Genomic DNA, 24862 nt, shown 5'->3' on the forward strand with positions numbered 1-24862 from the left:
GTCATAATTATCTTCGCGGTTCATTCTTCGATCAGATGGTGGAGGCCAAGGATGGTAAAAATAGATAAATTGCTGATATACAGGCCTGCTTTCACAGACAGGTTTAGATTGATCCAGGATTAGGCCTTAGTTCAATTAGGACATCTAAGCAGTGTGCCCTACGAAGAAAAAAATCATAACTAGTGTGCATCTTGAGAAAAAAAAATGGCACTGACACACTAAGATATATCAGTGCAATTTGCTTTCAGTTAAAACAGCTCAAACAAGCGTTTTAGCCCAGGACTAGGCTTAAGCCTCGTCTATAAAACCAAGGTATACAGTATCTGGGTAAACAACTGTACATAGGTCCTTTTTTGTTTCAGCAATTCAAATTCAAGTATATTTTCATTCACTACTTAATTTGTAGTCTAACATGAAGACTTTAATAGACAATTATTTACAGCAATAAAATTATGTATTTTGTATACAGGTACATTTACAGTAGAAAAGATACATTTAAGTTGCTTGTTATCCTAAAGGACACAGTGCTGACTTACATGTAATGCATCAGACAACATATACAAACACAGTGAATCTGGTTCATTACTGAGATAGTCAGAAAATATTTCTGATATGATATTAGTCTTGCTTTAAATAGTTTCATAAATGTTTTTTTTTTCTGCATAATTTATGATAATCTAAATGTGTAATAACCACACTTATGAATAATTATGCTTAGTGTGAGCTCTCGGCGTTAGTGTATGCCATTAGCTAGGCCTGTAATGTTCATATAATTCATAAATGAATGTACAATGGTGCAAATCTGTGTAGTGAAGCAATACAGTACAAAAAGACAGCTGATATGTATTTCAAAGACTCTTAGTGGTTCTCAACCTTTTTGATAAAGATACAATCCACAATTTCAAGTTGTCTCTTGAGCTTGGTCAAAGAGGAAAATTGTTCTAGTTTGCATTTTGATTGTTTTTATTTTTTTAAATCAAGTTAGATTTAATATGAGTAATATTTATGTCATCCTGCAGACCCCTGGTTGAGAACCACTGGTTTAGCACTAGTCTCTATTGGCTTCTCCCACGTTACACTGTTTAGAATCACATTTAATCTGAAATACGTTTTTTTTTTTTTTTTTTTGCAATTAGAAAAGACTACATTTTGAGAGGTTTTTTGAAATACAGCTTGTAGGATCTGTCTCCATCTGTATCTAGCAATCCATCATACATCTGCTCCTTGAGGTCTAAGAACCGTGACGACTAGGGAAAGTGACATTGTGTGACATTATCAGCATATTGGAAGTCTTTTTGAAAGTACTTGTAGAGTAACCGTCCCGCTGCTTTGTCTAAGGAGCTCGACAGCCTCAGAGTGAGTGACACCCTCCAGACACTGTCCGTTTACTGTCAGCAGCTGATCACCGCGACTCAGACGCCCGTCCTCCACCGCAGCTCCCTGTGGAAACAGAGCACTGTCACATACGCTTCACGCTCAAATACACAAATAACATTCCTTTCCCAGTCAGAGGACTGTATGTCATGCGGTGGAGTGTGCACGCGCTGCGATTCATGCTAACTGAACGCGTTTTTGGACATGTATCAATCTCTGTGGCTCAGTCCAGTCAATAGATTTACTCAACAATTTGTAGCTCTATGGCAGTGTCTCTTTCTTGTGTACCTTGGGAAATATGTTCTTGACATAGATGGGCAAGTCGCCATGGGAACTGCCAAATCCTCCTACAATACTGAAGCCAAGCCCAGCAGAGCCACGTTCAAGAGTGATAGTCTGGAACTGAGGAGAACTTAAACACACAAAAGCCAAATAGAATTAAACCCATTTTTTTCCCCCCCAGAGAACACCATACTGGCAAACAGGGCAAAGATTAATCTCTTAGTGCAGTTAGAAAAGTGAAAAAAGCAAGCATAACACTTCTATTGAACAGGGTTGTCTGAATAGTCTGGGTGCCCTGGAGGGGAAGTCCTTTATCTATGTGTAGAATTCTGCTGACTCTAGAGTCTTAAGGCTCTACAAAACCTACACTCACAAACCTGCTCTAAAATATATCCACAAGCAGACATTTCAGTAAAATGTGCAATTTTAATATATTTCATGGCCGCATTGGGATGAAACCAGTAATAAATCTTAAATGCTAGCATAAATCAGCCATCATCAGCATACTGTGAGCATATATGACTAAAGTTTCTGTATGATAGAGCTACTCCTTGAGCCACATTCATTTTAATGATGAAAGTGTAATACTGAATGAAAATTAAAGCAAACAGAGATACAGGTGGCAATTAAATGAATTCTTTACATATGAGTAATGGGTGAAGAAAGATGATTTAGACTATTGTTTACTTTGCACTTTTAACTTCTACAATTTACTGTATAGATCAGAGGTACAAAGTGCCCCAGACTGAATATGAAATAAATTTGATTGTACCCCAAATGAAGAATGCTCACTAAAAATACAGTAATATACAGTAAAAACAGCCCACTTTGATGACTTCCAAATCTGAGAACCTCTGAAATGTGAAAGGGGACAATTATCTTAAAATCCCCCCGTAGTCAATAATTTTATCTTGGGCTGTCAATTGATTAAAATATTTAATTGCGATTAATCACGTGATTCTCATGAGTTAACTTACGATTAATCACACATTTTATCAGTTGTATATGTATATTTAATATAATATATTTAATACAATACATTTGAATTAAGTTTTTAATACTCTGGTCAACAAAGTTGTATGGACAAATATCCATGCTTTATTCAAATGTACGTTTATTATTAGTGAAACCATACTTATTCAATAATAATCAATAATACAGCATGAAGACTAGACATGTATCAAAGGTCATAGATGTTTATCAAAGAACTTGTTCATGTCTCTTAAGCCTGCTTAAAAAATCTGAATAAGCAGTGATTTCTCTCATTTTAAGAATATAAATAAAGGGAGTTTTTACTCTGGCAGTTTAGTTCAGAACAGGGCACAGTTCGTATGAAAAACTGGTAATGCGAAAGCTGTCAAGCAGACCTGTGAGCGCACCAGTACCACAGCGTACCAGGAGGAGGTCCATATTCCACGAGCAGGAATATAGTGCGGCCCCTTTAAGAGCTGGAATATAGTGCGGCCCCTTTAAGAGATGCACGTTCCCTATTGAACTGCCGGTATTTGTGTGTGTGCCGAACTGTGCCATGATTCACGTGAAACACGGACTTGGGAGCGTTCTTGTTCAGAAAAGTAACTTGTGCATTCGTTTTAGCCGATCGTAATGTATTTAGTTCAATAAAACACGTACTGTAAGTGGTGATGGTGTTAATGATTTACCTCAGCTCAGACATGAGCGAGAGAGAGCTTACAGTGTAACTTATTCACGCTCATGTGCTCGGTGTAAAAACGCACTTTTCTTTCGACCTGGACTCTTATAAAAGTTAAACAGAAAATATGGTAGCTTGTAGGCAATAACTGCACTTTTGGTTTAGAATAGTAATATTAATGTTAACCATTTTCTTTCCCTAATAATATTTGCTACTGCATCCTTTATGTCTATGGCTTATCTCCATTTCTCCAACTAAGGGCTACACCACGGATCAAACAAACTGAAAATGCCCGGTGCCTTAATCACGCGTTAATAAATTTAGTGCTGAATTTGCGCTGACATGTTATTAACGCGTTAACTCTGACAGCCCTAATTTTATCCCTTAAAACTCATCTTTGGTCACCAAAATGGCACATTTAAATATTTTTTCCTGTGAAAAAAATGTGTTCATGCCTTAAAATAGCTTGAATGTACTAATTACACCCTTTAAGTATATGTATATTTAGTATATGCAGATAAATTTAGTATATGCAGATATATTGCAATTAATATGCAAATTAGCCCCCGCCTCAATTCACTCATTTAGCTCATATACAATTCGATGTATCAAAATGGTAATGTGTTTAATGTATCACTCTTTACAACGTTGGACACATAACATTTGGTTGACTACGTTAGGTAGGCGCTAGGTAGTTTGTGACGTAAGGAACACCAGTGATTTCAAACCACATTTTTGAGACTGCATTTTTTTCACTGCAGTTTTAAGGAGAAAATACTTAGCAATGGTGGTGACTTTGTCTTGACGCTATTAAAACCACCACATAGACATATAAACAGAGGTAGACAAAGTACACAACTCTATTACTTAAGTAAAAGTAGGCTAATACTTAATACATGTATCAAGTGTATGCCAACTAAACTAATCTTGAATTTTTTTAAAAACTGAAACATACTTTCAATGTATGGCTATGAGTGCACACACTATGCAGAGGAACCGTCTTCTTCCATTTTGCTATGAACTGATCAGTGTTCAAAAAAAGTTGGGAAAATTTACATGACCCTATAAGAGAGATTGCTGATAGGCTGTCTGCAACAACAGCAAAAAAAGAAGGAAAAAATCCTCCTCCACAGACTTTCAAAGCTACCAAAATGACTTTTGACTTTGAGGATCTTGATAGAAATGTAGTGGAGTAAAAAGTACAATATTTGTACTTTATTATTTACAATATTTTCAAATGTAGTGAAGTTAAAATCATAAGTTTCCAGAAAAAATAATACTCAAGTAAAGTACAGATGCTCACAAAGTGTACTTAAGTAGGGTACTCAAGTAAATTTACTTAGTTACTGTCCATCTCTGCATATAAAAATTAAAAACTTGACTTTCACCACAGTGGGTCTTTATTTATGAGATTATTGCCTATACAATATCTGACTATTACCAGACCAAGCTAAATCTTGTAAGATTGAACATTGGTCTGGGGAGTCTGTTAAGTATTTTATACTGCACAAGAGGCATGATCAACGGGCATAGTTCAAATGACTCTGTATGCAATTGGATAGTCCATAAAACCAATTAGACCACAAGAGGTGTGATCAAAGGGCATCGATTCATTCTTCTCTATTTGTCATTGTGTTAAACCCGCCAATAGCGCGGCAAGTGGATAAGCCAGTCTATGATTGGTTCCCGGAAATGTTTAACAGAAGGTGAATGTACAGGTTTCCAGACTGAGCTGCAAATCGCTGGCAGACCAGGCTGGGTTTACCCAGTCTATATAAAATAGGAATCCAGTCCAGAGCAGAATGACAGTTTGTATGTGTTAGAAACTATAAACATTTATTTCGAGTACCTCTGGTTGTTGAGGGTAGTGTAATTTTCTGCGAGTCCAGGTGAGGAGTGAATTGAAGATGACCAATCTTTGCTGAAGCTAGCTCCATCTGCACAGCCACTTGGCATCACCTTTAATCAAACACACAGAGTGTGACATTCATGCAAAGAAGAGGTCTGTGTACAATGATTGAACATTTGATTAATGTTTTGTATCTGAAATGATTGGATATGTGTCTGATGTTACACACCTGCAGTGTGACGGCTCCGCTGCTATTTCTCAGGAGGGAACTTGCCTCAGTAACTGAGAGGCTTTCTGTTGATGTACCGTTAATGCTGATGACTCTGGCACCCAACTGAAAATTCAATTCAGAGTTATTTCTTTTTTGTAGATGGTTGGTTGTTGCCACTTCAAGAAAAGGGTATTCAGTTTCAGGTTTTCTTTTTTTATTGTAGTACCAGTTATCTGTCAGATAAACTAGTATGTAATATAAAATGAATCTGTTATCAAAAGTAGCTTGTTATAAACATCAAATTACTACTACTACCATTCAGAAGTTTGGGGTCATAAGATTTTTCATATTTTTGAAAGAAATCTCTTATGCTCACCAGGCTACTTTTATTTGATACAAAAAATACAGTAAAAATAGTAATATTATTACAAAGTAAAATATATTTTTGTTCTGTTTTAATGTATTTGAAAATGTAATTTTTAAGATTCTTTGATGAACAGAAAGTAAAAAACAACAACAACAAAAAACAGCACTTACTCAAAAATAAATGTTTTGTAACATTATAAACGCCTTTACTGTCACACTGATACATTTTATGCATCAATGCTGGATAAAAAGAAAAGAAAATTCTTACTCACCCCAAAGTTCTGAATGGTAGTATACTATTTACATTGATCAACACTTTGTTTTTTCTTTTCTTTTTTGTTTGCCTTTATTGGGATAGGACATTACACTTAAAAAATAAAGGTTCCAAAAAAGGTGCTTTTGATGCCATAGAAGAACAATTCAGTGTCATTGAAGAAACTTTAGTGAACAGTTCTTAAAAGAGCATCTGTTTTTTTGGTTTGAAGAATGATTTAATAACCTACACAACCCTTTTCCAGCAGTGAGTTAGTTTATGCGTTCATGACCTCAAGGCAAGATTATTGTAATGCTCTACTGGGTGGATGCCCTGCACACTTAATAGATAAATTCCAGCTGGTCCAAAACGCAGCAGCTCGAGTTCTTACTAGAACCAGCAGGTATGACCATAGTAACACTGCACTGGCTCCCTATAACAGTTTTTCTCAATTGCTAAAACACAATTTCTGAAACCTTGCTCCATTTTCTGAAAACATTGAACACAGACCTCATCTTCAAGAACTATTTAGAAAACCTCTGACTCCTCTGGTAAAATGAAACTTTCTCCTCCTTGTACCCCTATTTTTACAGTACTGTACCCTGCATCTCAAAAACGTGTCCTTTGTCTCCGTGATGCTGTAATTCGTGTTCTTTGTTGATATGAACCAGCAACCATTCACAATCTATTGAGCAGTCAGTAATGTTCAGCACAATGTTCAGGGCCAATTTGTTCATTATACAGAATACAGCATACAATGCACTGTATTATATTGGTTGTGTTACATCCTTTGAAGCGGGTTAAATCAGTTTTGAGTGGTTGTGTTCAATCAGTGACATTTTGTTCTCTATTTGTATTTGATTGTTGTCACTTGTGTTTACCAGTATGGATGACGTGCATTAGAGTGCAGAATGTGTTTTGACAATGAGAACGTGTTTAGAGTTTTGCTGAAAAGTCTAAGTGAGATCTGCAAATTGTTTTACCATGTGAAATGGTTTAAGGTATTGACAGCAGACTGCACAAAGCTAAATGAGTTCAGGCAACCGAGAACTTTTTTCAGAAAATGGGTTTTAGTGTTTTAGCAATTGGGAAAATCTATAAACATCGCATACATTTTAAAAATCTTGCTTATTACTTACAAAGCACTAAATGGTTTAGCTCCCCAGTACCCAGAGAGTGCTCTTAATGCATTATACTCCATCACATCTATTACGGTCTCAAAACTCTGACTAAATATACATTTAAATCTAGATATCGTTACTATGGCATATATATATATATATATATATATATATATATATATATATATATATATATATATATATATGGAACATTATCCATTTCTATTATTCAAATCAGTTAAATGATTGGCTGCATCAGCCGGAACTGGGAACCCTTCCCATAACACCTGATGTACTCGTTTACATCATAAGAAGAGCAGCATCTATGCTAATATTAGTCTCATTGCTTATACTTATAGAGGTTATAGAGGTTTAATGCATTCAGCTGGATCTGGGCCACAGATCAGATGATGGACCTGTGCATAGACAGCCCTGAAGTGTCTGCCTGGATCGTGTCATCTAGATTTTCCTCTGTGAAGGCCTCATCGACATGACATCCAGTGGCACTGATCCCCAACTAACCGTCTCCTGCGTGATAACTCCAATCTTCAACCAGATGGAACTGAACAAATATGCTAATTATTCTGATCTAATCTGACTTCTGACTTGTAATGTTGCCTGAATCATAATCATACACTGTTTGTTTGTTGGCCAAGAAGAACTGGCCCCCTGACTGCCCAAGGTTTTTATTCCGATCCTGTGACCTGATGGAGTTTTGGTTCCTTGTCACCGTCGCCTCACTCACTTTTGGCTTGCTTAGTTGGGGACACAAAATATTCAACTTTATTACTGATCTGCCCGCATTGACACTATATGATAATTGAAATTAGCTGGATGACATCACTGTTTTCTCCAGAGCGACTGTATAGCTAAATCAAATTCTGTTGCATTATTTCCTGCTGCTTTTTGAAGCTGCTTTGAAACAATGGGCATTATATAAATAAAGCCCTTTATAGCCCTATATAAATGAAGGTGACTTGACTTAAGAACCTTTAGGTGAGTGGAAAGGTTCCATAAATGTTAAAGATTCTTCATGGAACCATCAATGCCAATAAAGAACCTTTATTTTTAAGAGTACATAGAAATTCCAGGGAGCCATGTGGGAAAGAGAAGGAAAAAGGGACTGGGAAAGGACTACAAGCCAGGACTCAAAGGTCGCCCAAAGTGTAATTTCACTACATTTTGGAGAGCTGTCCACAAGGCTATCGGTTTAAGAAAAAGGAGGGAAAGGACTTTCAGGCCCTCGTCCCACAAATTCCTAAGCATTCTGGTTCTCTTGCTCTACCTGCAGAAGTCCTGCACGTGCTGCAGGGGTGGTAGGTTCCAGGTTGGAGATGTAAATCATTGGATCTCCCAGTGCGTCTCTCAATCTCAACTCCACAGACTCACATTCATGCTGGGACAGAATCATAACAGCCTTACATTTACTACTGGATCACACAGTTACTGCAGCAACATCCCCTAAAAGTGCATAGAAAACCAAACGCACCTTCTGAACGGTGACAGTTCTGATGTCAATGTTCCCGTCCAAAGCTGTGCAAAAAATTAAAACTCATTTATGGTACTGATGAATAGAACTGAATTGTGAATAACTATTAGTGTGAGACACTCTTACAGTCATGTGTGTTGAGAGAAGAAGGAAGAGGGACGTCCACCTCGCCAACCTGTCACAACACAGATAGAACCCAGACTCTCAAACACAGCACATAGATTGTGCACCGTATTGATCTGAGATGGTTAATATTAATAATAGTAATAATTTGTTACATTTATATAGTGCTTTTCTGGGCATTCAAAGTGCTTTACATGGAAGGGATGAATCTCCTCAACCACCACCAATGTGCAGAATCCACCTGGATGATGCAACGGCAGCCATACTACGCCAGAACGCCCAACACACATCAGCTTATTGGTGGAGAGGAGACAGCATGATAAAGCCCACCAGTATATATGGGGATGATTAGGATGATGGGTAAATTTGACCAGGATGCTGGGGTTAAACCCCTACTCTTTATATGCAGGACATCCAGGAATTTTTAATAACCACAGAGAGTCAGGACCTTGGTTTAACGTCTTATCCGAAGGATAAGTTGTGTTTGTGTGCTATAAATATTGCATAGCATGTACAATATGCATATTGTGTCAAGAATCAAGACTAAATCTCCTTCATACACTACCATTCAAAAGTTTTGGGGTAGGTACGATTTTTTAATGAAGGAAGGCTCACCAAGTCCTCATCAATGCTGCATTTATTTGATCAAAAACAAAGTAAAAAATATTTTTCTATTTTACTATATTTTTTCAAATTATAATTTATTCCTGTGACGGCAAAGCATCAATTATGCCAGTCTTCAGTGTCACATGATCTTTCAAAAATCATTCAAAAGCTGATTTTCTGCACAAGAAATATTTATTATTAATATCAATGTTGTGATACTTATATTTTTTATGAAATCACTAAGATTTTTAAAAGTAGCTACAAAAGATTTCTATTTCAACTTACAAAAATCTTTACAGTTAAAGTTATTTTGGTCAATTGAATGCATCCTTGCTGAATAACAGTATTCATTTCTTTTAACAACCACAAAACAAATCTTACTGACCCCAATCGTTGAACGGTGTATGCCTTAATATATTGGATAAAATATTAAACACATTCATTTTAGTTGTTATTACAATGTAGTTATACAATATATTATAATATGTAATTATCATATTAGTCTTTTTGTGGTTGCAGCTGGTCTAATTAAAAAAATTATAGAAATCTGATCACATTATATTTCAAAAGATGGTTAAATATGGCAGCATTAATATGTAATTATCATATTAGTCTTTTTGTGGTTGCAGCTGGTCTAACTTCAAAAATTATAGAAATCTGATCATATTAAATTTCAAAAGATGGTTAAATATGGCAGCATGAACAAGAACGTTGACACCCTCACGTCAACTCAAAGTCATAGAGTAATGGCCAAAGCTCTATTTCAATTCCGTTGAGAGTCTTTTTTTGCCATTGTGTACATAAACATTGTATACTTGGAGTATATTTCTTTATAGAAATATTTTTTTAAATTATAACACGATTTTTTATTGTTTTAGATCACAGAGTTCAAAAGTACTGCACATAATCCAGTTGTCTCATGTAATGCGTTTACCTGATCTCCAAATGAGTAATGTGATGAAGCTTTAAAGCGTGCCACCTCCAAAAACACAGAGCCACTACAGCTCTGCAACACACACACATGGAGAGGGCATAATTAGCTTTATTATGATTATGCAGGAAATGCATTAATTACTGTATTCCTGAGTGAAATGTGTTTGCACCTGCAGTAGTGCGCTGGCGTAGTCCTGTGTTGCAGCTCGGATGTCCTCCCCATTCACAGACAAAATCTGGTCACCTAGCAACAGCCTTCCATTTAAGTCTGCAACCCCTCCCCTTGTTATCTCAGACACAAAGATTCCAGTGTCATTCCTGCAAGACATGCAGAAAATTATGAATTCAGATGAATCAGTAAACAGCTGATTCTATGTATTATTCATGGCCTATAGTGTGCAGTTCTGTAATGTAATTATATTCCTTTAGAATAACCTACCTTTTACCCACAATGCAAAGCCCTAGCCCCTGTCCTGGTTTGCAGTTCAGTTCCACACTGAAGAGGTCCCACATGTCCTCAGGTGTGTGGTTCTGCAGGGTGTGTGTGGAGTGGTTCTCTGTCACAGGGCCTCTGTAGATACACAATCGCACACGCTGTGGACTCAAGCGCAGGACGCTCAAGGCCTCCTCATGAGTGGCCATTCTCAGATCAATGCCGTTCACCTGGAGGAGAGAACAGCGACTACACTCAAGAGCCATTCAGAGAACCTTGGGAAGGTAAAGTAGATTCCATATTTACCTATTTGGATACTCAATTCGGTTTAGTCAGTTCATAAATATATCCACTGCACCTTGTTGATGTCATTTAAAAATAAATCTAAGCCATGAGACGGCAGCAGTGATAGTTCCTCTTGATTGTACACAAGGTCCTTGTGAAGAAACCAATAAACTACATATTCTGTGCAACTTCCCTGGTGAATGCTGAAGTTCTGTACCTCAAGTATATGATCTCCAGCCCACAACCGGCCATCTCTGTGAGCCGCGCCATCCTTATTCACTTCATGAATCACTATTTTCCCCTGGGGAGGGAAGAAAGGAAGGAAGGAAGAAAGGAATGAAAGAAAGAAAGAAAGGAAGGAAGGAAGGAAGGAAGGAAGGAAGGAAGGAAGGAAGGAAGGAAGGAAGGAAGGAAGGAAGGAAGGAAGTGTTACTGAACTGAAAATGTTATTATTCTTTAAGACACGCTGGCATGGACCTAGAAATCGTGCAAAAATCATGAATGACTTTTCTTTGTTTTAAACGTTTCAAAATCCTAAAGCTTTGTTTATTTCCGCATGAAAAAGCCCCAGATATGTGTGGAAAGAAAAAAATATAGTTTGAACTACCATTTTGATTTCTGGTGATTGCAGCATGTTACTTCAAAATTCTTTTTTCATGTTAAGGAATTTTTAATCAGCTTTATCAAGAGCAGCTCTAGCCTTCTGTCGGTGGCACACACATGCACGCACGTGTTAAAAAAATATAGAAAGATCTTTACAGATCAAATAATAATGATTTTTGTGTACTAAATAATTAAAAGTACTTCAACTAAAAAAAATTCTTGCAAACTTCATAGTTCTGGTTTTAAAAACCTTCTGTCAGTTGGCACCACTTTCAGCCTAAACAAATTACTTTTATTTTATTTTATTGACAGAATGATTTCATGTACTATTTAACAGCATCTCATAATTTAAGTTGTATTATGAAATATTTCTTTAAAGGGATAGCTCACTCAAAAACATACAATTGATAGCAGTTTCAGGAAGAACATCCATTAGTAATGACTTCAATTGAGTCAGTTTCCCACTCAAAGCTACTGTGCGCCTTCTGAAGGCCTGCGCTATAATGCAAGAGCCACTTTTACGGTGAATTCCATTAGCTTAAACACTAGAGCATAGCAATAACAATGCCGAGGTCTTCGGTTAAATTCCCAGGCAATGCATGAACTGATAAAATTGATATGTCATATTCAAAGCAGATTGCTTTGAATAATGCGTTATATCATTTTTGCAGTATGACAGCCCCTGATTCACTATAAACATTTATTGTAAAGAAAAACATTCTTCTAAGGTCCTTTTGTGTTCCATGAAAGAAAGAAAATCAAACAGGTTTGAAATGACATAAGTTCGAGTAAATGATCCCTTTTGGGTAAACTAGCACTATAAGATAGCACAGATAACTTTTCTGTGGTATTAGATATTTAATTCGTTTTGAATACATGTTGCTTTATTGTTCAAGTTTCGACACTGTGAAGTCTAATATACACAGTTTCCTTCCTAATTTCTTACCAGTAGTGTGTTGCAGCCTCCTACTATGCTGAGGCCGAGCCCTGTGGTGCCCTTGCAGATATCAATAGTATTCATACAGCCAGGTATGATGGGACATGTAAGGGGGTTCGAGCTCACAGAACACTGGGCAAAGTAAGAAGCGCTGTGAGGCCCTGTGCGAGAGCTCTGATTGGCTGTTGAGCCGCAGCGGCTGCTCTCATCAGCTGATGAAATGTCAGATGATGGAGGAGTACAGCAGCTGGGGGGCATGTGACTGGCAGGATGACAGGAAGGCTTATGATTGGATGTGGCATTGATTGGAGCAGGAAGACCAATGTTGAGGATCTCTGAAGAGCGAGACTTCAGTTTATCCTCTCTGCTGATCCTTCCATCCTATCAGCAAACAGAAACATGAGAAGAAAATAAATGAGAATGAAGCAGGCAGATTTTTTTTTTTTTTTTGTCGTGTTTGTCTAACATTTTGATTGATTTTACCTGTGATAAAACTGAGTGTTGACCTTCTCTGATCATATTAATATGCATGCCAGGAGATGTAAGAGGACAGTTGTCCATCTAAACATATAAAACTGTTATGAGTTGACATAAGATATAGATGTCATGATGCAGTTTTAAATAAAGCAATTAAATATATATATATATATATATATATATATATATATATATATATATATATATATATATATATATATATATATATATATATAAATATATATATATTTTTTAAATGAACTTTTGTGTGTGTGTGTGTGTGTGTGCGTGCGTGCGTGCGTGCGTGCGTGCGTGTGTGTGTGTGTGTGTGTGTGTGGTTCCATTACCTCCTTCACTGATCCTGTTGTCATTTGTCTCTGTGCATCTTTATTTCTGATGAGAAAATGAAATATGTGCATCAAAATATGTTACATATACACTAAACCTAGATAAATACAATAAGGACCATATAAAAATAATCTATTTATTAAAACATTTCCTTGTGGTCACTTTTGGACATCACCGTAATATACATAGGCTATATAATAAGTATATTATAATTCATTTGGAAGACGGCTTGTGTTAGTCTGTAAAAATGTCTCACCTTGTGAGCAGAATCCTAACTTTAGCCGAAACATTGTTGATGATTGCTGTTGCATTCAGGTGGCTGCGTCCATACAGCACTTGTCCATTTATCTGCAAAATATACACATTACCATGAAGACGAAAAAACCTTGACCTTTGATAAGAGACATATTTCACATGGTTTGCTTTTTTAGTAATTTTGAGGAGGCTGGGGACATTGTGCAACATTTAATCATTGTCCTTCGTAACTCACAGACTAATACAAAAATACATAGCATGTTTTATGAGATTCATATGTGGCAAAATACATGTAACAATTATAGAATAATAAAGAGAAAGGGGCTTGATCATATTATCAAATTTGGTAATGCTTTATTTTACAGTGTCCTTGTTACAGGGGTGGGCATACCGGGCATTTTTTCTGGTGGGCCGACGCACTTTGGGGCGATACAAGGTTATTTATTTTTAATTTTTCTTGCCACATGACTGGCCCATCATGCAGGCACAGCGGCCCATTGGTTTGTCTTCTGAATTGACAGGCCAAAGCGAGAGAGAGACCTCCTCCAGTCCATATTCATAAACTGTGTCCATATTAGGCACTGATTTATTGATTGATTTTTTTTTTATTTGAGCGCATGGGAAACGGCAATTCACACAATACACACAAACTTGCCAATCTAGCACAACCACAATTTATCTTGCAGCTACTAACAGTGAAGAAATATGGTGTTTTTAAAGAAACATATTTATTAACAATGTTGCTATTATTACTTACATTACATATTGTGGAATAGAAATCACTTTTATAGAGGCTGTTTTCATATTTTCTACATCTGTTAACAATATTTTTTAATAACAAATTCAATAGTTTATTACTATTTATTTATTTATTTATTTATTTATTTTAGAAACCAAATACCCATGGCAATGAGGAGCATGGGTACCTGTGACTACCATGATCTTACAGTTAAACTATAAATACAATGTCATTAGGATAATTAAAGGATAATTCAACAAAACAGCTTTAAAGGCTGGATCCCATGAATTAAGGACAAAGCTTCTTTCTTTATATTTTATACATTTTCAATAGATCTAATGAAATTTAACTAAATGTTATTTCAATGAGCATCTTATGATATCAGTGTCTTACATAAATTAGGTGTTAACTCTTGAAAAATCCAAAAACCCAAAAATGTCTTTTTTTTTGTTCATACAATATTCAATGGTAGCCTAACCAAAATGGTTTGGTTGGCAACATTCTTCAAAATATATTCTTTTGTGTTTCACGGAAGAGAGAAAGTCATACAGGTTTGGAATGACATGAGAGTGAGTAAATGATGTCAGCTCAAAATCAGTGCTTTACTGTCAGGTGCATTTCTGTGTGACAAAAGTGCAATATTAGGTTTGTTATCTGCATTTGCAGTAAATTTGATAATATCCATCATTATTTGTCCCTGTCAGTTTTATTTATTTACTCCAATTTAAGGTCCTAACCCCAGCAAAAACATTCACGGGGAAACTCATGGGCCTGATGGGCTGGGTTTTAGCCCCAGTCCAGCCCTGCCTTGATACGTACTTACCATAGTAAAAAAAACAGAAAATGATGCACAATTACTTGCAACTAACCCTCAACTAAACACTTATCCTACCCTAACCATATTATATATAGTAAGTACATGACGTTAATTAATATTACTCAGTAACTTAAATATTACATTGCAACAATGACATTAAAATAAAGTGTAACTTCAAATTAAAATTTCAATAAAAGTGTGAACAAAGTGTGAACAATGGTAACACTTGTAAATCTATTTCACTCACGTGTATAAAGTGTATAATAAAAAGTGTATATAAAAAATGACTTAAATCTACTATATTATAATCCCTTTATTTCTTGCATTAAGGTGGTTGAATATACATATTAATAATAATAATAATTATATATATATATATATATATATATATATATATATATATATATATATATATATATATATATATATATATATATATATATATGTTTATTTAACATTATATATGTTACTCAATATTTCATTCATAAATATTATTTCATGGTAATTATATATAATATACTGATGTAATACAATAAAATATTACAATAATCATTATATGAGTATTAATATATTTTATGAACATATTTACAGTATATTAAATTATTTTGCTAAATTACATTTTATAAGACTTGACCTAACCAATAACAATAAAATCAACCTTCAGAAAAATAGATAATAGTTTTAATTTAAAGACATTAAACATTAGAAAAATATTAGAAACCCCTACATCAAAATCAGTTGGCTGAAATGATCACAATTTACACTGCATTACACTGGCCTTGCTGTCTCCCGTGCATCATGAGACAAGTCATGGACAAATGAAAAGTTGATGTTGTTCAGTCAAGAGTTCAGGAGGTGCTTCTCACCTCCAGCAGTTCATCTCCCACTCTGAGCCGACCATCTGCAGCAGCAGCCCCGTCTGGTTTGATCTCTGACACATACACGCTCATTCTTCCACGCGCTCCATCTTTGTTTCCTGACAAACACAGTCCCAGTCCAGAGCTGTATGAGCCACAGTCCAGATCAAACATGTGAAGCTCTCCAGGCAGACTGCCATACCTCTGCTGCATACGGCCTGCTTACACACACACAAACATGCAAAAACATCCAGACAAAACAACACAGACACATTAGTGGACACACTAATAGAGGCATTGACTTGTATTCTGAGCTAAGAATAATTTTGATCCCCTATGCTTTACTTCTAAGGCTAATTTAAACCTTCTGCAATCTCATTAAACAGTTTTCCTCTTGGAGACGATTCCCTGCTCCTCACAATGTAGGAGATTTCAGGTTTGACTGTATTTAGGGAACATTTAGTCCCCTTAGTGTAGCAGGCAAAAACCTGAGCTGCACACAGACACAAGCAAACCTACTCCAGTAAGAGTCTTGCTCCTGCTCGCTGTGAGGATGTGAAGCCTCTTCTGGCAGGGGTGGTCTCTCTGGAACCTTCTGCACTGCATCTGTTTCTGTGTCCACTGGCCTAGTGGATAGTTTCAGGAGTGGAGGAACCAAATGTGGAGGCTTCCCCAATTTCCAGTCTTCTGTACGCTATAAAAGCAATATGAAGTGTGATTATATTCTTCAGAAAATACATTTAATCAGTTCTCTTTTAAAATCGGTTTCATTGTACTTTTACAGCTTAACAGTATAGTACAAAAACCAGACAATTCAAATTTATATCTTTCTAAAAAAATATATATTTTTAATAAATACTAATACTCATTTTATTTGTGTAAAGAAACATGGTAGAAGATCATCAAAATAGTTCTTGTTTTCAATCCGCGTTCGCGACTGCGCAGTCTTCCTTAGACTATAAATGAAGCTTGCACGCACGTCAGCAGCGTCACTGCACAGTCACAAATGGGGATTGAAAACAAATCCGGAAGAGAAGACAATGCTGACTAAAGTCATAGTTTTTGTTATTTTTGGACCAAAATGTATTTTCGATGCTTCAAAAAATTCGAACTAATCAACTGATGTCACATATGGACTACTTTGATTATGTTTTTATTACCTTTCAGGACATGGACAGTATACCGTACATGCATTTTCAATGGAGGGAGAGAAATATTAAAAAAATATATTATCTCGGACTAAATATAAAATATCTTAAACTGTGTTCCGAAGATGAACGGAGGTCTTACGGGTGTGGAATGACATTAGGGTGAGTCATTAATGACATAATTTTCATTTTTGGGTGAACTAACCCTTTAAGTCTATAAAGACTAAAGTCCTAAATAAAACTGAAGCATGTTATTTGATATTACATTTAAATGTACTATATTAGTATAATATATTTACTATAAAGTAAACTGCAACACAAATACAGCACTATTTTTTTTTAAATGTACTTAAAAAAAAAAAAAACTGTGTATGTAAGTGTATGTAAATTGTGGCCAAAACTGGTACTGCAGGTGTATGCCCTCTCTCCCCCTCCCCCCTGACTCTAGGTTGCCAGATCGGCTGCACGATCAGCAGGAACATTTGTATTTGCAGCTGCGGTAACTAGAGCAGATCTGGCAACCCGGATGCTGAAACACTACTGACTTCGTAATTGGTAGATAGATGGAGGGTGGAGCTTCAGGCCAAAACTCAACATGTCAACATCAACATCAGTTGAGGCATGCAACAACAGCTTTTAAAGGACAACTCCAGCGTTTTTTTACGTTTAGCTTGATCGTTATATCTTTGTGAGTACAGTCTATAGAAAAAAACAAAACAAAAAACAAATTGGTGCTTGCAACACAGAGCTGTTACAGTTAATGCCCAGAGCCCCCACTCAGCTAAAACGGCAGTTATGGTGGCATAAACTTTGTGGCTTTGTGCCTCTTAACAGACACAAAATGCAATTAAAATGTCTGTCCAACAAGAGCAGGTCCCTTACATGACAACGAGATGCGTTTAGCCACTTAGCCATTGTTTAAATTCACCTAAATAGTGTTTTAGACGGCTAGCTGTAGTCTTGCGCTGAAGTCCTGTGGGAACGCAGTTGTAGCCGGAAAAAGGCAAATAATCCAGTTGGGAAGAGCGTTGTGTGTGTGAAGAGGCTCTGCTCATTGGCTCGTCGGTTCTCCGTATCGAACTTGTCTGAAAGAAACGGTTTTCGATTCTGTACTGCTGATCCGAGAGCCACTGCACGTTCAGTTACACGTGCATGCTCAGTATCAGCTGCTCGTAAGTTCATCAGTTCACTCAGCTAAACATAATAATAATAATTTTGATTTATAATGCATTTTATATTAAACAAAATCTCAAAGTGCTAGATAATTAAAACAATCAACAACAACAACAACAAATAAATAAATAAATAAATAAATAAATAATAAATAAAAATATAGCTGCAAGCAGCCATTATCGGGGCCAAGCGCAAAGAAGAAGACAAGACATGCCAGCATGGCTGGAAGTCTCAAGCCAACTGCAACAATGAGCCATTAAGGACCTATTAAGTTGATTTTAGGCAAAATAGCAGTCAAATTTTAAATACAGTCAATAATAATGGTTTAATGGTTTATCACTTTCGACCAATAGGTGTCACTGTTACGAAACTGATGTGGTTTAGTCAGATTGAGATGACAATGACACATGCAAAGTTTGGTGTCAATATGTCAAAGCATTGCAGAGATACAGCCTCAAGAGTAATTTTTGCATCATGGCTCAACTCTGTTGCAGTGGTATATGAAAACTGTTTTGTCTATCAATCCGAAATCCATAAGTATTTGTCAGCATGGTCTGAAGACGATACGGATCAATTTTGGTGAAAATCGGACAAACGGTCTAGGATGAGTTTGAAAAAGTAGATTTTTAACAAATAACAAGATGGAGCACAGATATGTTTGCAAAATATGGCAAAATTGGTATCTATCTTCTCGGCATGAGCCAATGAATGTATTATGACCAGTCTCATTACAATAGGCTAATTTAATCAAAAGTTATTAGCATTTTTGTACATTTTATTACAACTTTTGACCACAAGGTGGCGCTGCCCCGAAACTTTTTGAATATCTTCGGGACATAGAGCGGAAGACACATACCGAGTTTTGTAATGATACACTAGTGCATTCTTAAATTATAGCATTAGCATTTTAAACCGTAATACTGCATTGAAGTCAATGGGAATTTCATGTTTTGTTTTATTATAGCGCCACCAAGAGGCACAATCCCACCAATTTTTTTATGTGTCCTCGTAGTGAGCCCATACATATGTGTGTCAAGTTTGGTGAAAATATTTCATTTTGTTTTGGAGTTATAGACATTTATATGAAAAAACACGTAAAAAATGACTGACACCTGACTTTGATTGGATTTTACTACCCCTTACTATCAATATTTTGAGATTTGGGCATTAGCGTATAGCTATCGACCTATGTTTCCGAACTTCTGAGGCTGGTTTCGTCTCGATCGGACTAGCGGTTTCGAAGATATCAGCAAATGTTTTTTAAGCACTAAATTACAACTCTGCGCAAACCATATGCCGAAACCTGGCAAGTCTGGTATCGTTGGAGTCGGCAAGGATTCAGGAGACCAAAAAACACACTCCCATCAAAATATGTCAACCACACCCAAAGTTATAAGCGTTTGAAAAAAAAAATTCTCCACTAGGTGGCGCTGTTTCGAAACTTCTCAGGCTACTTCAGGGCATCGTGGTGATGACCCATACCAAGTTTCATAACAATCTGTTCATGCGTTCATAAAATACAGCATTTTTGCACATAATTCAAAATGGCCGACATCCAAAATGGCCGACATGGTAAAATTGGATATCAGTCGACTCGGCATGACGCCCTGAATCTAATGAGACCAATTTTATGATTTTTGGATAAACGGTTCAGAAGTTATAAGCCAAAATAGGCATTTTTCGTATCTCCGGACAGGTAGGTGGCGCTGCGCCGAAACGCTGCATGTTGCTTCAAGTCATGCTTGTGATGACATGTACCAAGGTTGGTTTGAATACGATAAAGCGTTGCGGAGATATAGCCTTTAGTGTGTTTTTGCAACCTCCACGTAAAATTTGTTTGTGCGTTTATTGAAAACGATTGGACGAATCAACTTGAATTCCATAACTTTTTGTCAACATGCTCTGAAGATGATCTGTTTCAATTTTCGTGAAAATCGGAGCAACGGCCTAGGAGGAGTTCGAAAAAGTAGGTTTTTCAGAAAATTCAAAATGGCGGGAAAATTTGCATACCGGAAAATGACATCATAGGGTGAAATCGAATCGGCTTGAGCCAAGGAATCCGATGAAAAAAGAATTTTGTTTCTAGCCCTTAGGGGTCAAAAGTTATAAGCATAAATATGAGTGAAACTTTGGACAGGTGGTGGCGCTAGAGGGATTGAGTTAGAGGCACCAAATTTGCTATAGTGACAGCTCAGACTGGCCTCTATGAGTGTGCCAAATTTCACAACTTTTTACCATACGGTTCTATGGGCTGCCAGAGACTCCTATGGCGGAAGAAGAAGAAGAAGAAGAAGAAGAAGAAGAAGAAGCAGAATAATAATAATAGGAACACTAACAATTTCAATAGGTGCCTCCGCACCTTCGGTGCTTGGCCCCTAATGAAATAAAATAAATAAAACTGAAAAATTAAGAAGTAACAAATCAATTAAAAGCTCAGCTAATAGGGTGGGTTTTAAGACCACGCTCAAAAGCATTTACAGTCTGCAGGTTATTTCACAGACTGGGGGCTGCAGAGCAGAAGGCCCGATCTCCCATAGTACAGAGTTTGGTCGAGGGAGTTCCAAGAAGATATGTTGAAACAGAGCGGAGGTTACGTGTGGAAGTTTGTGTGGTGAGGAGTTCCTTGAGATAGGAGGGTGCGTCACCATGGATGCACTGGTGGGTAAGGGGAGAGATCTTATACTCGATCCTGAACGACACAGGAAGCCAGTGGAGTGATTTTAGAATGGGGGTGATATGGTCGTATTTGCGGACCCTCATGAGGATCCTAGCAGCACTGTTCTGAATACACTGTAGCCTCTGGAGATTTGTGTTAGGGATGCCGATAAGGAGCGCATTGCAATAGTCCAGCCTGGAGGAGACAAAGGCATGGACAAGCTTCTCCGCACCTGCCAATGTTAGTTTGGGACGAAGTTTGGCAATGTTTCTGAGGTAGAAGAAAGAGGTCTTACACAGGTGTTTATTGTGAGCTTCAAAAGTAAGCTGTGATTCCATTCTGACCCCCAGATTGGTGACTGAAGTGGAAAGTGGAATGACCTGATCAGAGAAAGCAATGCTGGTGATAAAGGATTTTCGGACCTGAAGTGGAGTGCCGACTAGGATAGCTTCAGCCTTGGAGCTGTTTAGCTGCAGAAAGTTTTGCTTCATCCATACCTTTATCTCATCCAGGCAAGTGATCAAAGTGGATGGTGTGACATCAGAAGAGGGAGATGAACTTGTCCTGAGGTAAAGGGCCAAGGGGGAGTATGTAGAGTATGAACAGGGTGGGTCCGAGCACAGAGCCTTGAGGGACACCACAGGTGACATTGTGTGACAGGGATGTAGCTTCTCCCAACGCAACATATTCAGTTCTCCCAGTGAGATAAGAAGAAAACCAGTTGTGGACCGAGTCAGAGAGACTGATGATGGAATGTAAACGGTGAAGGAGGATGTTATGATCAACAGTATGAAAGCTGCAGTTTGGTCCAGGAGGATGAGAATGGATGGGGAACCAGCATCTGCCGCCATCAATAGATCGTCTGTGACCCTGACCAAAGCTGTTTCTGTGCTGTGTCCTGAGCGGAAACCAGACTGAAATTTCTCATATAGATTGTTTTGCTCTAAATGGACCTGAAGCTGTGCAGCAACAACTTTTTCCAGCACCTTAGAGAGGTATGGGAGGTTGGAGATGGGCCTGTAGTAGTCAATAACATCTGGGTCTAATGTGGGTTTTTAAGAAGTGGTCTGATGATTGCAGTTTTTAGAGATAAAGGAACATGGCCAGGCTGGAGGGAATTATTAATAATCTTGGTTATAAATGGACTTAAGACACAGAGGTTAGATTTACCAAGGCTGTAGGAAAAGGAAAACATGTAGGAAAACATGTCTCAGATCAGTGAACGGTTGGAGTTACAACTTATAATTTAAGACATTAGTTTATTTCTAGTCGGAGGGACTGTCACTCATTAAAGTGAGCAACTGAAGTAACTTGTGTGATCAGCGCTGATTTGAGACGCGAACCGCTTAGAACGATTCAGTCTGATTTGGTGAACTGGTTCGCCTGGAGTGATTATCCGATCGGGCTCACAAGTGAAGAAGAAATGGTTCGCGTTTGTGCCTTTCTGAATTGTGGCAACAGAATGTAAAAATTTGCAGCGAACACTTCACTAACTTACACAGACACAACACAGCGGGGCCGGATGAAGATGGGTGCAACCACTGTGAAGGTAAGGTAAACTTTATTTATCCTTCCATTTGGGCACACACGGCTTGAGGACACAAAGCTTTTTCATCACGCTTTACACACACAACGCTCTTCACAACTGGATTATTTGCCTTTTTCCGGCTACATCTCTATTTAGGTGAATTTAAACAATGGCTAAGTGGCTAAACACAACTCGTTGTCATGTAAGGGACCTGTTCTTGTTGGACAGACATTTTAATTTCATTTTGTGTCTGTTAAGAGGCACAAAATACACCCTTTACGTTTATGCCCCCAAAGCTGCCGTTTTAGCTGAGTGGGGGCTCTGGGCATTAACTGTAATAACTCCGTGTTGCAAGTACCAATCCGATTCGTTTTTTTCTTCTATAGACTGTACTCACAAAGGTATAACAATAAAGATAAACTTAAAAATTCCCCGGAGTTTCCCTTTAAATATTACGGTTGTCAGTGATTTAAGTATTTTTAAAAATGAACATGATTTCTTAATGTCTATGATATATCAGGACCATTTTATGATTATTTGAAATACATTTCTTACATACAGTTCCTTTAAAGTATGCTAAAGACTTATTTTTTCACAAGAGAAAAAAGAATGCAGATAATATGTAACATTATTACTGAGCCAACACACATTACAGACCTTAAAGGGAATAGGGCTGAAGGGGTAGGTTAGGGAGAGATTATTGGGGATCTTGGGTTCCTAAAGAAGATAAAAACTTTCATATTACAATATTCATATCCTAAAAGACATAATGATACACAATAGCAGAAGCTGAAACATACCTGATGATTCTGAAAATTTGATTTCGATACATTATCATCTTCAGCGCAGCAGCCAGGGGCTGATAACTAGGCATTGAGAGGAAATAAATACATGTACTCATGTTTTGTCTTGTCTAGTGTCTAGCACTGATTATATTTGTAAAGTGATTATGTGTGTGCATGTGCTGTGTTACCTGAGGACTCTGCACTAGTAGTTCTACTCTGTCTCCTGCCTGACGAATTGCCTCAACGACTTCTTCATGAGTGAAATCACTCACATCTACACCTTGAACCTGCCAACACACACATAAAAAAATGCAATTTGTGAAGTTCTTTCTCTAGAGTCTCTCATTTCTTTCAATATACAGTACTTCTACTTTCAAGTTAACCAGTTTGCCCTAGATTTTCTTTAAACTAATCTTGTTATCTAGTTTATTTAGGACGGAGTAGGAGTGATGCATTAGCTTATTATGACCAGCAGATGGAGATCATTATACATCATCCCATTCCCAACTGTTCATCAACACTAACTAGTCTCAGCCTCAGGCCGTCTGATTAATATTTCACACAAAAATGGCAAGAGCAGAGAAAAATCACCAATTCCAATCTAACTATCTGATTGTGATTTTTTTATACACTTTCAAGTTGCTTCAAACTTTTTATTTTAACCTTTTATTTTCCTTTCACATAAAGTGAATTTTTGAAAAATCTGCTGGTCTGACCTTTTCAGTATAATCAAAGTAAATGAGAACTGGGGCTGTCAAGCTCCAAAATGCCAAAAAGGGGAAAAAGGAGAGTACTTATTACCAAAATAATACACATTAAGAGAACACAGTTACACTTTATTTTAAGGCAAAGTTGTTACTGTGTTACACAAATAAGTACTGCATAACATTAATTAACTACATGCACTTACTATTGGGGTTAAGTTAGAGTAAGTGTTTGGTTTTGCAATTAATTAACTGCTATTATTATAGTAAGTACAATTAAGTGCTGATTTAAAATAAAGGACACTTAATTAAATGTTAACTGCAATTAAACAAAATTGTCTTATAATTTAAACTTATATTAAATGCAATTAGCTGAATTTGAACCACTTTAGTAGGATTTAAGTAATTGCATAATTACTTTAATTGTCTTTGAAATACTGTTTATGGTAAATGAACTGCATTTATATAGCGCTTTTAACAGACCCTATGGCCATCCAAAGCGCTTTACATTTTTTTGCCTCACATTCACCCATTCATACACCGACGGCGATGTTAGCCATGTAAGGCACCATCCAGCTCATCGGGATCAGTTGGGGTTGGGTGTCTTGCTCATGGACACCTCGACACTTGGTCAGGAACTGGGGATTGAACCACCAAACTTTCAGTTTGTAGACAACCTACATGAACCACTGAGCCTCTGCCGCCCCCAGTTTAAGTGTACTGCCAAATGCATTGTCAAACATATTATGGTAAACTAAAATTACTTTAATTTGTACTCTCTTTAAGGACATTTAAGTGGCATTTTTTCCATTAATATTATACTATCTGCATAGTACAGTTTTTCTTGTTCTTTTTTTAA

General features: G+C 37.0%; 1 protein-coding gene across 1 annotated transcript in view; it reads right to left on the bottom strand.

Annotated features, from left to right (window-relative positions):
* Positions 1 to 32: 32 nt before the first annotated feature.
* Positions 33 to 24862, bottom strand: part of si:dkey-92j12.5 (multiple PDZ domain protein) — a 78237-nt gene continuing 53407 nt past the window's right edge. The window contains exons 23-44 of the mRNA XM_067441704.1: positions 23488 to 23586; positions 23315 to 23380; positions 23172 to 23231; positions 16529 to 16703; positions 16019 to 16230; positions 13598 to 13689; positions 13341 to 13386; positions 13000 to 13077; positions 12526 to 12897; positions 11194 to 11277; positions 10698 to 10921; positions 10429 to 10576; positions 10260 to 10331; positions 8875 to 9012; positions 8723 to 8771; positions 8597 to 8640; positions 8393 to 8503; positions 5386 to 5490; positions 5157 to 5266; positions 1663 to 1786; positions 1306 to 1440; positions 33 to 158 (exon numbers count right to left, since the gene is read on the bottom strand). Coding sequence (XP_067297805.1) covers positions 132 to 158; positions 1306 to 1440; positions 1663 to 1786; positions 5157 to 5266; positions 5386 to 5490; positions 8393 to 8503; positions 8597 to 8640; positions 8723 to 8771; positions 8875 to 9012; positions 10260 to 10331; positions 10429 to 10576; positions 10698 to 10921; positions 11194 to 11277; positions 12526 to 12897; positions 13000 to 13077; positions 13341 to 13386; positions 13598 to 13689; positions 16019 to 16230; positions 16529 to 16703; positions 23172 to 23231; positions 23315 to 23380; positions 23488 to 23586 — 2571 coding nt within the window. The 3' untranslated portion in view covers positions 33 to 131. The remainder of the gene's footprint in view (positions 159 to 1305; positions 1441 to 1662; positions 1787 to 5156; positions 5267 to 5385; positions 5491 to 8392; positions 8504 to 8596; positions 8641 to 8722; positions 8772 to 8874; positions 9013 to 10259; positions 10332 to 10428; positions 10577 to 10697; positions 10922 to 11193; positions 11278 to 12525; positions 12898 to 12999; positions 13078 to 13340; positions 13387 to 13597; positions 13690 to 16018; positions 16231 to 16528; positions 16704 to 23171; positions 23232 to 23314; positions 23381 to 23487; positions 23587 to 24862) is intronic.

This window comes from Pseudorasbora parva, chromosome 4 (genome assembly GCF_024679245.1).
Source record: "Pseudorasbora parva isolate DD20220531a chromosome 4, ASM2467924v1, whole genome shotgun sequence".
Lineage (NCBI taxonomy): Eukaryota > Metazoa > Chordata > Actinopteri > Cypriniformes > Gobionidae > Pseudorasbora > Pseudorasbora parva.